General features: G+C 38.9%; 1 protein-coding gene and 1 long non-coding RNA gene across 2 annotated transcripts; one reads left to right on the top strand and one right to left on the bottom strand.

Moving 5' to 3' along the window:
• The first annotated feature begins 2,610 nt into the window (after positions 1-2,610).
• On the top strand, positions 2,611-3,590 carry LOC134213438 (allergen Tha p 1-like). The gene is made up of 2 exons (XM_062692495.1): positions 2,611-2,838; positions 2,898-3,590. The coding sequence occupies exons 1-2, from the start codon at positions 2,649-2,651 to the stop codon at positions 3,170-3,172; spliced, it is 465 nt and encodes a 154-aa protein (XP_062548479.1). The 5' UTR covers positions 2,611-2,648; the 3' UTR covers positions 3,173-3,590.
• A 7,119-nt stretch (positions 3,591-10,709) lies between these two features.
• On the bottom strand, positions 10,710-11,550 carry LOC134217743 (uncharacterized). Its single transcript, XR_009981151.1, has 3 exons — positions 11,502-11,550; positions 11,283-11,445; positions 10,710-11,224 (listed from the first exon to the last, which is right to left on the bottom strand). It is a non-coding gene; the product is annotated as an uncharacterized LOC134217743 (long non-coding RNA).
• Positions 11,551-13,600: the final 2,050 nt, after the last annotated feature.

Here is a 13,600-nt window from a genome sequence, read left to right as displayed (position 1 = left end):
GTACAATGTTCCAATAGTTGCGATATTTTTCAATTTGCGTTCCTATTGTTGCGAGTCCCATTGTTTTCTAATGGGACTCGCAACTGTAGGAACGCTACAGCAACTATTTGTGTAGACGGACAAATGTTAAGGTATTTTGATGATATTTACCAGTTTACAAGGGCTACTAAAGATATTGTGACTCGGTTCGGAAACTGACAGATATACTAATTGTTTGACAGTGTGGGTTGCTGCGATTGATTTGTAAGTTTTAAGTATACCATACTACCGCAACTATAGGAACACCCACGACTATCGGAACTTTTACCCTACATACTAAGTTTAAATTTCTTGATTTCGGCAAAGTCGGGCACCGCCGTATTTCCGTAAATTTCAAATCTGAAAAGTACCGATTATCAGTTTAATATCACCAAGCAACATGCCTCTGATTTAATCTGATCCCCACAAAATCATTTTTGTTGAAACTCGGCGGTGGTCACTTTGGGAAAATAAACATAAAATGTTAATATATAATATAAAATAATAAGTTTGTAGTTTCATTTTTACGTGTCGTTTGTTTTTATTATTTTTTCTTGAGCAGCCTTACAGTTTGTTTAAAGTTTTGCTGTTTTGCACCTTAAGCAACTGAAAAGGGTTATTTTAACCAACTCTTTAATAATTAAAGAGATGAGTGTGTTACTTCTGCGTGAAGTAATCATAGTAAAGCAGTATTAAACTAATAAAAACATTAATGTATGTCATCATTATGTCGATTCTGCTAATCAATATGAAGATGCACGAACCTAAAGCATAAAGGATCATCTAACCTACACAAGCTATATCTTAAGAATTATCCAACTCACGAAGACGAATCAATTCTCGTTCCTGAACATTTCTCTTAAATCACATCGTTCTAAAGAATAAGCTTAAGGTCTCCATTACAGCGATATGTTTTCATTCCATTAGTCATACCTTCTGTGGTCCAGCCCCAACACTTGGATACCGGGTGTGTAAGCTGACAAAGTTGTTCATGTAACTGCCAATCAATCGACGACGGCTATCATTAATTGCGATACGGTTGATCCGTTAAACAATAAGTCGCCCTACTTTCCGGCGAGCATAAACTCACGATCTAGGTACGAACCCTGTCGCACCCTGCCCTGGTTCACTTACATCCCAACTCAACATTGTTGGTAAATTGCGTAACACACCTCCATTACCAAATCGGCAAACCGCACCACCAATGGCGGCGATCTTGCGCTGGATCACGTGAGGGCCTAAAAGAGGAAAAAAAGCATTGCCGATTCGGTTCTTGTGATCAATGATCAGTATGGTCGTTAATCAGTTGGGACCACAATGCAGGACAAGGACCGAGAAGTGATCATGCAGCTTCGAGTGCACAGAAGAGAACCTTAAACCGGCTTGTTGTTGCATTGTTGAACCAAGCCGGGACCGGTTTAGTACGGCTCGTGAATACTCATTGGGGACATCGAACCAGTTCTACCGAATTGGAGTTCGAAGTTCAGACGCATAGTGCCCGCACCAAGGCATTTTTTTTGTGGGAAAGTGGGTGCACCCACGGCAGAAGGAATCAACTCGCAGCAGCATGATACACGGTTGAGATTCTTTGTATGATGCTGTGCACGGATGGGCTATAGTGCAGACGATGGTCATCGGAACAGAAAATCAGTTCTATTAGCATAACTGGTAAAATGTGAATATTTTTGGTCGTTACCGGCTCTCTAATTCCTTCCAACTGATTTTTTTTCCAAATGGACGGATATAAATAAATATAGCCGGCTTTTATCTTATTTTCTGGTTCTCGCTGTAGCAACAGTTTTTTTTTATTGACGGTAGTTAACGGCTTTTCACTAGGTTACCGAGAATGGGGTCAATAGAACGGGATGTTTGTGGGTCAAACAAGAAAAATAAATTAAAACTTCAAATATCTTTTTTATCTGTTGCATTATTCCAAATTTTTTACTGCTTGCTCATCTGATGCGCTTGATATTTAAGTGAATTTTTGTTGATGTCTGTTGGCTTTTCTCCTGAAGATACGTCAACTTCTGTTAAATTTTCCACGTAAGCGAATTGCAAATTTTGTTTACACCTATTGGCTTTCGTTAGCGCAATTGATGCAGCTCAACACGGAAAATTCTGTGCGTTGACTACTTGCGTTGGTTATTTTAAATCAAAACCAGAGGGATCCCTATGTCTTTAGAACTCGCATGATTTTTGATAGAACAGGAATAGCCATTCAGATCATCCAGCTCACCCAAATAGTTGAGAGAATATCATTATTATTGTTTACCGAAATCACATTCACTTAGTTATGAAATTATAACATGTCTGGCCTAAAGGTACATATTGCACTTCTCTATTTCATCAGAGTCATAATCACTTGAACAATTTTGCAACAAATGCATCTCTCCTGGATGACTCCTTACCGGATTACAATTTTTACAATTAATTGAATTACATCTTATCCCAGCAATTTGTTTCTCAACACGCATAGAAACTAACTTTCAGATGATGCGCCAAATTGATTATCATCACGAAACAATCATTTACTGGCAAAGTGCTCCCTGTGTGCCTATAAAATAAACTTGTTGCGATCACATTGTTCCAGTATGTTTTTCCACTTTATTTAAAATAAATCTACTCCCGCCATGTGTGCTACAGTCTACTGGATACTTCTCGTAGCCAGCACAGTCTGGCTCGGCGAAATCAACTGCTACGACGCCAAATACGATAACGTCAACCTGGATGAAATCTTCAAGAGCACTCGTCTGCTCAACAATTATATCAACTGTCTGAAGAACGTGGGACCGTGCACTCCGGATGCCAAGGAACTGAAAGGTCTATAGTCGTCACCACCTAACCAATTTCGTTGGACATCCATTTTTCGTAATTTGCAGAACTCCTACCGGACGCCCTGGAAAGTGACTGTGCGCACTGTACCGAGAAGCAAAAGATTGGCGCCGATCGGGTGATCCACTTCGTCGTCGACAAACGCCCGGACGATTTCAAGGTTCTGGAATCGATGTACGATCCGGCGGGAGAGTATCGACGCAAGTACCTGCGCGATCACCCAAAGTTTCATGAGCTAGGTGAAACAGAGGCCGCCGGTGACGCCTCAACGGAAACACCATCGGCGGACGGCAACGATCAAGCGAAGACCGAAGAAGCATAACAAGATCAAGGGCAAGCGGACGATGGCCGTTGCTGTTAGAAATTGAAATTTCATCCTTCTATGTTCGTGAGTGGATTTGAATGGCTCCATCACAAATTATGTGTAGTGAATAAATATGTACAACACAGAAACGGATGCGGTGTTATTCGTTCATACGTATTTATTTACATTTTTACTTTACAATGGAGTTGCAACAGAACAGAACATGACAGTGAATTGAATGGCAAACACTATGAGAATAGATTCGAACGGGGTTGTAAATAGACTAATTACCAAGTGATGGAACAACACGCATGTGAAACGATGTCGAATCAATCGGGCCAAAGTGATGTGCATTTGAAATGATTTTACGTGTGTTGCTATTTCTCCGATCAGATATACTTCCATCAAAGCTTAGTTTTTGGTGAGAATGGACTTCACAGCGTTTCATCAGTGTTGACAAGCTTCAAGAGAGTGGGAGATTCATTGACCTATTTCCGTGATTCTGTGGCGCGATAGACATAAATACTTTATGAGAGTCATCATGTAGTATATTGCTTTTTCAACCGTCGTTGAACCAACGAAAAAACGAGTTTGGAATAGTCATACCAAACTCGTGGAAACGCGAAAAAAACATCGTCCGAATTATGAGAAGGAAACTAGCCGAGTTCAAAGAAGCAAATTGGCCAACTTCCGTGAAGCGATTTCTCCACGTTTCGATAAAAATTCTTCCAAGGTTCCAAGGAAAACATTTTCGAGTTCCAAGAAGTAATTTTTTTTTTCGAGTTTCAAGAGATTTCGAGAGAGAATTAGAGGTGTGCGCCGCCGCCGCCGACAGTTTTTGGCACGCCGCCGCCGTCGATATTTTTGCGTCGGCGCGCCGCCGATATTTTTACGCCGTTGATCTATAATTTTCCACGCCTATTCAAATTTGAAGAAATTCGCAAAATTATCAGTGGAAATTCCGAAGATTCAGTGGAATTTCCGTATGATTTACTGATAGATTTCTACAACATTACGTTGAAACTCCAGAGGCTTTTTTGTGAAGATACCAATGCTTTTCATGAAAATTCCATACAATTTTCTTGTTAAAATTTCGAAAGGCTCTCCGCAAAAACTAAGCAAAGCTTCGTGTGACCCTCGCAGTTCATATCCATAAAAAAACTCATTGAAATTGAATTTGGCCGAAGACTGAAAGTTGTTTGGCCGAATATGTCGTTTAACCGAAAAGACTATTTGGTAAAAGCCTACCCGCGCAAAGCTTGATAGCAAATCGATAACTTGTTTTAAATCATCGATTATGTTCACTTAATTTGATACCTTGTAACGGTTAAAATAACACAAAACGGATAGGATAAAAATCTTACTGTGAAACCAAATTAAAAACTATTCCTGCTGTCGATAAAAAGAAATCGAAACTAATTTTGATATTGGTTTCCGACATCAAAATAAGTACACAGTTTGATATAAGTCATATCGTTCAATTTAGTAATATACAGCAATATGAGATGAAAATATGTTCTCATTATGTTTTCCGACTTTGCTAGGGTATGTAGCCTAAAGTTATTTGGCCATAAATGTCATTTGGTTGAGCAGTTCCATTGGCTGAAAAAATCGGTTGGCCAAATAGCTCAATAGCCGAATATGCCCTTTGGCCGAAATAGTCGTTTGGTCAAAAGGATATTCGGTCGAACATTTTGGGACATTTTCGAGCACGCTCGGGACATTTTGGATATTTTGAAGCTATTGACAGGAGAATTTTTTGAATTTCACCTCGAAAATTTGATGAACTTCTCCAGAAAATTTTTCAAGTTTTTACTGAATATTCATTTGGATTTTTTTTTCAAATTTTCCACGGGAACTACTTTAAAGTTTTGAGAACGCTTTGGAATTACCAAGAGTAGCTCTATAGTAGTAGCAGGTCAATGAATTCCAAGAGTCCCTTTACTTGGTATTCATTGACTACGAAAAAGCTTTCGACCGTCTCAATCACGAGAATATGTGGGGCGCCCTGAGACGCAAGGGAGTTCCTGAGAAAATCATCGGCCTCATCGAAGCACAGTACGAGGCCTTTTCGTGTAGAGTGCTGCACAATGGGGTCCTGTCCGACCCTATCCGGGTCGTAGCTGGTGTGAGGCAAGGATGTATCCTATCACCGTTACTGTTCCTCATCGTAATCGATGAGATTCTGGTAGATGCGATTGACCGTGAACCAAACCGCGGGCTGTTATGGCAGCCTATAACCATGGAGCACCTAAACGACTTCGAATTGGCTGATGACGTTGCACTCCTCGCGGAACGGCGCTCTGATATGCAGAGTAAGCTCAACGACCTTGCCGAGCGCTCCTCTTCGGCAGGTTTAGTCATCAACGTCAACAAAACCAAATCGTTGGATGTAAACACGGCGACTCCTTCCAGTTTCACAGTAGCCGGGCAACCAGTGGAGAATGTTGAAAGCTTCCAATATCTTGGTAGCCAAATGGCGTCGGACGGCGGTACCAAGATCGACATAGGCGCACGGATCAAGAAAGCAAGGGCTGCCTTTGCGAGTTTAAGAAATATCTGGAAAAACAGGCAGATAAGTGAACGCACCAAAATACGAATTTTCAACTCTAACGTGAAATCTGTGCTGTTATACGCTAGCGAAACATGGTGTGTATCAGTGGAGAACACTCAACGGCTGCAGGTGTTCATTAACAGATGCCTGCGGTATATAATTCGGGCCTGGTGGCCTCACAACTGGATCTCAAACAATGAGCTCCATCGTAGTTGTCACCAGAGGCCGATAGCAACAGAAATTCGGGATCGGAAGTGGGGCTGGTTCGGCCACACTCTACGTAGGGGCGGAAACGAAATCTGTAAACAAGCATTAGACTGGAACCCAGTGGGACATCGCAGCAGAGGCAGACCCAGAGGTTCATGGCGGCGAAGCCTCAATTAAGAAATAAAAGAAGTCGACCGAAATCTAACCTGGCAACAGGTTAAAGCGATAGCCGGGCAACGCTCAGGATGGAGATCTTTCAAGTCGGCCCTTTGCACCACCGGAGGTGTACAGGATCCGTAAGTAAAGTAAGTAGCTGTAGTAGCTCTTTGGATTTGGCCACTCGATTGGCTAAATGGCCTTTTTGTCAATTGACCATTGAACAAAATTTCGTAGTGCCTTTTTACTTTCAAGTCGTTACCCGAGCAGCACAAGTCAGACAAAAATGGTTGCAGCAACTTAATTGTGACTGAATCCGGTTACATATGAGTTGCAGTAACCTTTGTGGAATAAGTGTGTTGCTAGGGTACTGGCCTTTAGACCAAAAGCCATCTATTTAGCCAAGTACCACTTAGCAAAACTAAACTTTTAATGGAAACTGTTGTGAGGTCAAAACTGATTTGACCGAAAATGTAGTTTGGTCGAAAGCGACGAACAGCCAAAAAGAACATTTGGCCGGACTTGTAGAAAGTTGTTTGCCCTAACAGGTAATTTGGCTGAAAATGCCGTTCCGCCGAAAAAGTCGTTTGTACGAATAAATCATTTGACCAAAAATGTCTTTTGGTAAGAATTGTCATTTGGCAGAAAGAGCCATTTGGCCCAAAAATGTTCTTTTTGCAACCTTTTTTGAAAAGTGTCGTTTGGCTGAATTGATCATTTTGCCAAAATGATGTTTATCCTAATAGGTTATTTGGCAGAAAATGCCGTTTGGCCGAAAGGGTTGTTTTGCAGAAAGGATATTTGTGAGCCAAATAACCATTCCTACCAAAGGGCATGATTTATTCGGCCAAATTACCAATTCGACTGAATGTCCATTTCATCTGTATGTCGCTTTCGGTCAAACTACATTCTTGGTCAAACCATTTTCGACATGATAACAGTTTCGCTCAGTTCGGCTTAAAGGGATTTGGTTAGATGACTTTTGGCTCAAAAGCCAGTATCGACTTAAATAGTAGAGAAGTTACGAAATTTCATTCAACGGTCATTTGACAAAAAGGCCTTTAGCCGTAAATGGTCAAACGGATGGACATTTTTGACTAAATTACACAAATGGCCCATTCTGTCAAACGATCATTTCGACCAAACGGCATTTTCGGGCTGATGACCTATTCGGCCAAACGTTAGGGCAATTGACTTTTTCGGCCAAATTACCAGTTCAGCCGTATGTCGCTTTCGGTCAATGAAATTTCCTAAGATTTTTTTTTGGACAATACACTAGTCGTTCGTTTCAGACTGTCAGATTGTCAGACGACGTCAAATGAAATGCACCGGATTGTGCAGCGCAATGCAGCTATCATCGACTTTTAAATCGTTTCTGTCTGTCTGAGCTGTCCGAGAACTGCAAAACTGATGTAACTATTGAATTGCAGTTAAAAGCATAGCATTTAAATGACTTTCAGTTATCGAACGTCTACTGTCCAAAGAATTTCCCGTTAGAAACCCAATAAATCTGAACAATTTTCCATTGAAATCCAAAGATTTTTTTTTTGTTGAAATCTACATTTTGAGCAATCCTTCGCACACCACTCTAAGGAAATTTCCGTTCAAATTCCATGCATATTTCAAAGAATTTTCCTTAAAACTTCTTGGAGTGTCTCGTGGAACAAAATTATCCGTCTTAATTATTCTAGACTGAGAAAGCAAACGTTCAAACACCCAGGCTACTAGCCGTACTTTTCTACAAATATGAAGAATTCTCTGAGTGAATTTCGAAGAATCTTCTTCTTATTGGCATTACATCCCCACACTGGGACAGAGCCGCCTCGCAGCTTAGTGTTCATTAAGCACTTCCACAGTTATTAACTGCGAGATTTTTAAGCCAGGTTACCATTTTTGCATTCGTATATCATGAGGCTAGCACGATGATACTTTTATGCCCAGGGAAGTCGAGACAATTTCCAATCCGAAAATTGCCGGCACCGGGAATCGAACCCAGCCACCCTCAGCATGGTCTTGCTTTGTAGCCGCGCGTCTTACCGCACGGCTAAGGAGGGCCCCATACTCACGCATACATCACGAGGTCTCACGCATACTTTTGTTGAAAATCCCACGTGATCATTAGTTCTTACAGGCTTCTGCGCTCTGAGATTTTGAAAATATTGATAATAAAAGTAGGATTAACTATCAAGTCATGTTATGTCTAGTCGCAATGGATAATTTCGGGAGAGGATTTTATTTGATTCCTTGCTTCGAATTTTCCAAACTTACTCTGTAAAAATAATATGAGTTTTTCACATGAATCGTAATATCAAGTAACAACTTGCGGTTCTACAGCTTTACTTCGTTTAGGGACGAAACAAAATCTATTCCATATGTTTACAATTTCAAACAATAAAATAAATTTTTTCGTTAGCACACCCGAGCAGAAGGAAATAACTTATGAATAACTTGACGAGGTATTAATTTTAAATACCACAATACCACTATTAGTTATTCGTATGGTGGGAATAAGAGTTAAAATAACAAAAAATAATAACTGATTTTTGTATGAATAACACCTGAGAAATAACAACTGGTAGTATTTCAATAATAAATGGATAACTCAAATTGAAAAATTGTATGAAGGACATACATTGTTATTGTATAGGTATTCAATGACAAACGAATAACAAACTGTGACATTACAATTTAATCAAAATGAACGGCTTAGCTTGTTATCGGATTGTTATTAATAACTTAAGAATAATATAGTACAATCTTTATGCTGATGTTTCATGCTGTGCATTTTATTGGATTCTTTAAAGTAATAATTACAGTTACTTATATACTTTTGGAAAATCATGTATTACAGGTAAACATCAAAGAATCTTGCTTAACAACATTAGAGCTCGTGCAACAAGTCGAATCCTTCAACGGGTAAAACTCACCTTAAGCATCTACTTGATTACCGATGGCGAGTTGTTATCTATACGCTCGATCCGAGACATTTCACCTACAAAAATAAAGTTTTAATTTATATATTACTTGGTTACTTATAAGTAAAAAATATACACGTCCATGTGAAGTGTTCTGCATTTGAATATGCACTACTTTGGAATCAAATCAATATCAATAACTGAGCTCATCGCATTCAAAGACCACCACTTCCATTTGACGTGCACAATATTTTGAATATAAAGCAACAAAATAAAAAAATAGAATTGCCTCAACTCAGATTTGAATAACATACCTTTTGATTGAAAGTCCTTCGTCTTACCATGACTCCATCTCACACTTCGAAATACCTCTTGAAATAAGCAGAACAGATGAAAGAACTGTCATCTATTTTTAGAACAACACCAATATCGCTCCACTCTTAAACCAATAGCCTTGAACCTGTGAATTCAATAGCATAGCACTTTCAATTCTAGTGGAGATATCATTGGTGCTGATCGAAGTTCTAATCATTTCAACATCCAGTGGGTAGCACTTTGATCAATCGTGTTGATGTTATGGAATTGTCTGCATTCAACACACTTGTGAAAGGTGTGACACCACTTCAAAATCAAAGGAATATCATTTTCAATAATAAGGCTTGCTAACGTTAATCATCTTTCTCTTGCACGTGCACGGAGGGGATAGGATTTGTTTTCATCGGGAAACGCTTCCGAAGCGTTTCCCGATGAAAACAAATCCTATCCATTCTGTGCGCGTACAAGAGAAAGATGATCAAACGTCAGCAAGCTCTATAGTGATTGTAAAGTTGATCATTCAATAGATGGAACAGTTAAATTGAGCGTGTTGATTTTTTACCGTGTACATAACGTATTCAGATTTTGAATAACAATGTAAAAACTAAAATCTTGATTCATTTAAAATTAATAATAATAAAATTAAAAATTGTTCTGTAAGTTCTGGTTATTTTTGGTAAGTTAGGTCTAAAATCAATAAACTCAATTAAGTTCGTTCATTCAAGTCTATATGTCTATGTTACTCAGCCACATTGCAATCGAACTATGTGCCCAGTGGCGTAGCCACGGGGGTGGTTTTGGACATAAACCAACCCCCCCCTCCTCCCCAGAGATGGCTACGCTACTGTATGTGCCTATTTTGTTTTTAGTATATATTCGGCAGTCTAAAGTATCTAGCGATGTACAAAAACACCGTGGCCGAGTAGAAAACTATGGGGACCGGAATACAGCTGCTGTTCAAATTCTGCAGTCATTCCTTCACTTTCTTTTTGGTCTTAAGAGGTTTGAGTGGCGGTAATAATAAGTCGGAAGTTTGAAAACAAGTTTCGTTAAGTTCAATTATTGTCATTCAGTTTGCATTTTATATCCGACAAGAGCATTTAAGTCAATTTGATCAATTAAGGCAATTTGATACAATACGGTTGGTAAATAATACCGTTTTGACTCAAATCCCGAACAAGACTCATATTCCGAACACTCGCGTTTTAGTGCCCTCAAACCAATTTTTTCATAGGTTTCCCGCACTGAGTATCAATATTTCAAATGAATTCAAGATCATATGAAGAAGAATACACGAATAAAGCCAAAATGATTATTTAAACGTGAGTGTTTGGAATATGAGTTATGTTCGGAATTTGAGTGAAAACGGTATGTAATATAATGTTAATAAAAGCGGACTTACTTACTTACTCGTGGACTTCGTGGCCGTGCGGTTAGCGACGTCAATCGTCTAAGCACATGTGCTGTGGAGTGTGGGTTCGATTACTGCCCCGGTAAGGTGAAAACTTTTCGTAAAGCGAAAAGTTCTCCACTGGTCCACTGGGTGGTGTGAAAGTCTTGTCCGTTGTCTAATGCTAGATGTTACCGCCTTCTCCAAAGTGTTCAGTCTGTGCGACCTCTGGTCGAAGACGGTGATCCGGTCTTTTATCCATTGATCCAGCAGATTCTCCCATTCTGCGCCAATCCTTGGTTCAATCATCAAGCAAGACGATAAACCGTAAGTTTGGTTTGACCGTAGTCGAAAATTCCCTTGGCTCTGAAAAAAATTCGATACCACCGATAGCCGTTTGACCATTATCCGGAACTAACTATGGTGAAAATGTTCTTGATGAATACACAAACAATCTCCGGAAAGCGATGGAAAAGTAGCGATCGGGGATTCAGACTGGGTGGACTGCTTTTCTTGAGCGATTGGTTGTATTTCTGTTTAAGGAAAGCGTAAATAATATTGCAAATAGATCGTAGAGAAGACAATACTTACATTTGCGGGAAGGTAACCCAACCTTCGCCTCTTTCCCAGTTCCATAGAAGATATCCAGGAGGGTTCATTTTCGTTTCCAGCGCTGCCATACTTCCGCCGGATGGATTCCGAGCAGATTGAGAAAATACTCGACTACCGCTGCCAGGCGTAGAAATGACGAGAACTACAGAAATGAATACAATTATGTTTTGTTTCGGGTTTATTATTAACTTTTCTTACCTTTTCACGGAGTAGATTTGGTTTTATCATTTCTCGCTTAACTTTTCAAAAGGACCTAAGTAACATTTTTTTCATGAATTAATTTGAGTACTGCAATCAAAAGCTTTCATGTTGTTCTGTTGATTGCGCTATTCAAATTATAATTCATGAAAAAAATGTTACTTAGGTTACATGGTCTTCGTGGTCGTGAGACAACAGCTGAAGTGCGTAACACCATTCTGGGACACGACCTGCCAGCACACTACCATCTTCGGACCTGTTGCTTCATGAGACGAGGATACGACGGCAATCTACCGAAGTATATTCAAGAACATATTGTCCATGCACAGCAACAAAGAACGCGGTCACTCATTGTCCCAAGGCACACGACTTCGAGCGGCAAAAGTGTTCTAATCGCAGGAGTTTCATGTTGGAACAACTTGCCACTGGAAGTGAAGCAGAAACCATCAATCTCATCTTTCAAAAGTGCAGCTCAAAGATCAATAGCACTAAATTAGCATTTTAATTTGACATGTTTGTTATTAATTTAGTTAGTGTTCGTGTGTTTTAATTGTTTTCTATTTGTTTAGTTTTATCCTGGATCCATTGTATTATCCAAAATTTCTGCAAACTTATCCTTGACCTGATACAAAGTGTCACACTAACAGGTTTCCGTGTCCAATAAAAAATAAACAAATTACAAAATTACTTAGGTCCTTTTGAAAAGTTAAGCGAGATTTGATTGAACGGATTGAACACATTTTTGAAAATTTCTTTCTTCGTAACAAAACGGAACTGCAAAACGTATAAACAACAGTGGAAAACTTTGACACATCGTACACGGCAGAAATAAACTACTCAAATTTAAGTTCAGATCATCCAACTTCAATGTTGCAAAGATTAAATTAAAGATTTTTTTTTGTTTGTATTTGGATAAGTGTGGACTTTGGTTAGTTTATGTGTGCGAGCTGTGCGAGTGAAAAGGTGTATGTGTATGTTTTGAAAAGTATATGCGTGTGATTAGAAGAACAAATGTATACGTGTTTTATGGTGAGTGTAGGTGTGTGTTAAGAATTGTGTTTATGTGTGTTTCAGTTAGTGAATATGTGTGAGATTCTAAATGAGTGAATGTGTGAGTGTTTAGATGAGTGAATGTATGAGAGTTTACTGTTTAGGGAAGTGAATATGTGAGTGTTTAGATAAGTAAATGTGTGAGTGTTTAGATGAGTGAATATTTAAGTGTGTGAATGTGTGAGCGTTTAGATGAATGAACTCAAGTTTACGCGAGTATTAAAATTAACATTACTTTTATTACGCGATTTTAGAATTACCGCCGTTTTTTTTTTTCTAATTTTCGATATACGCACTGCATACCACTTGTGTAAAAATAGACGCAATTTCAAATATTTTTTTTGTTTGTCTTGCTAAAATTAAACGGATTTGTTGCTATAATCGTATGTTATTGTCTATCCGGAATAAATTTATACCGCTTTTTATACCGAAGTTGGGGTTTTCTCCAGATACAGGCAACTTTCCCAACTTCGGAAGTAGTGCGCTGGATTCGCCTAAAGATGCGCTAAAAAACGCATCAATTAGTTTGACAAATAAAACTTCGGAAGAAAGTTCGGTTCGGAAGTCCCGACTTCCGAATTCTAACTTGGTGCTACGCCGACAATACCAATACTGAATGTTTCCAAAATCTAACGGGATCTGTAGTTGTTCGAATGGTAGATTGAAACTTGGTCATAACTTATTACCTTTTTTTGGACTCGAGTGCAATGGATAAAATAACCAAAAAGAAATGATATAAAACTTAACTGAATTAATTTTTAATTTTTCATTCGGCATCAAACCGGATTCCGCCTTTATACTCTTAAAGTGAATTCAATTTTGAGTTTTCTACTGATTTATATTTATTTGTCCAACGGTCGCTCAACTTCATTAAACTCAGTCTTAGCTAATAAGTTGAGCTAAGACAACAGAAATTTATGTTCAAGCAGACAAGCATTACGCAAGGGTTAGAGAATGAAAAATAGAAGAAATAATCTATCTATCTTCTATCTTCTATCTATCTATCTATCTATCTATCTATCTATCTATCTACACGGATAAAATGAAAA

This window comes from Armigeres subalbatus, chromosome 2, assembly GCF_024139115.2.
Source record: "Armigeres subalbatus isolate Guangzhou_Male chromosome 2, GZ_Asu_2, whole genome shotgun sequence".
Lineage (NCBI taxonomy): Eukaryota > Metazoa > Arthropoda > Insecta > Diptera > Culicidae > Armigeres > Armigeres subalbatus.
The sequence above is the reverse complement of the archived record's forward strand: the minus strand, read 5'-3'. Positions and strand labels throughout refer to the sequence as shown.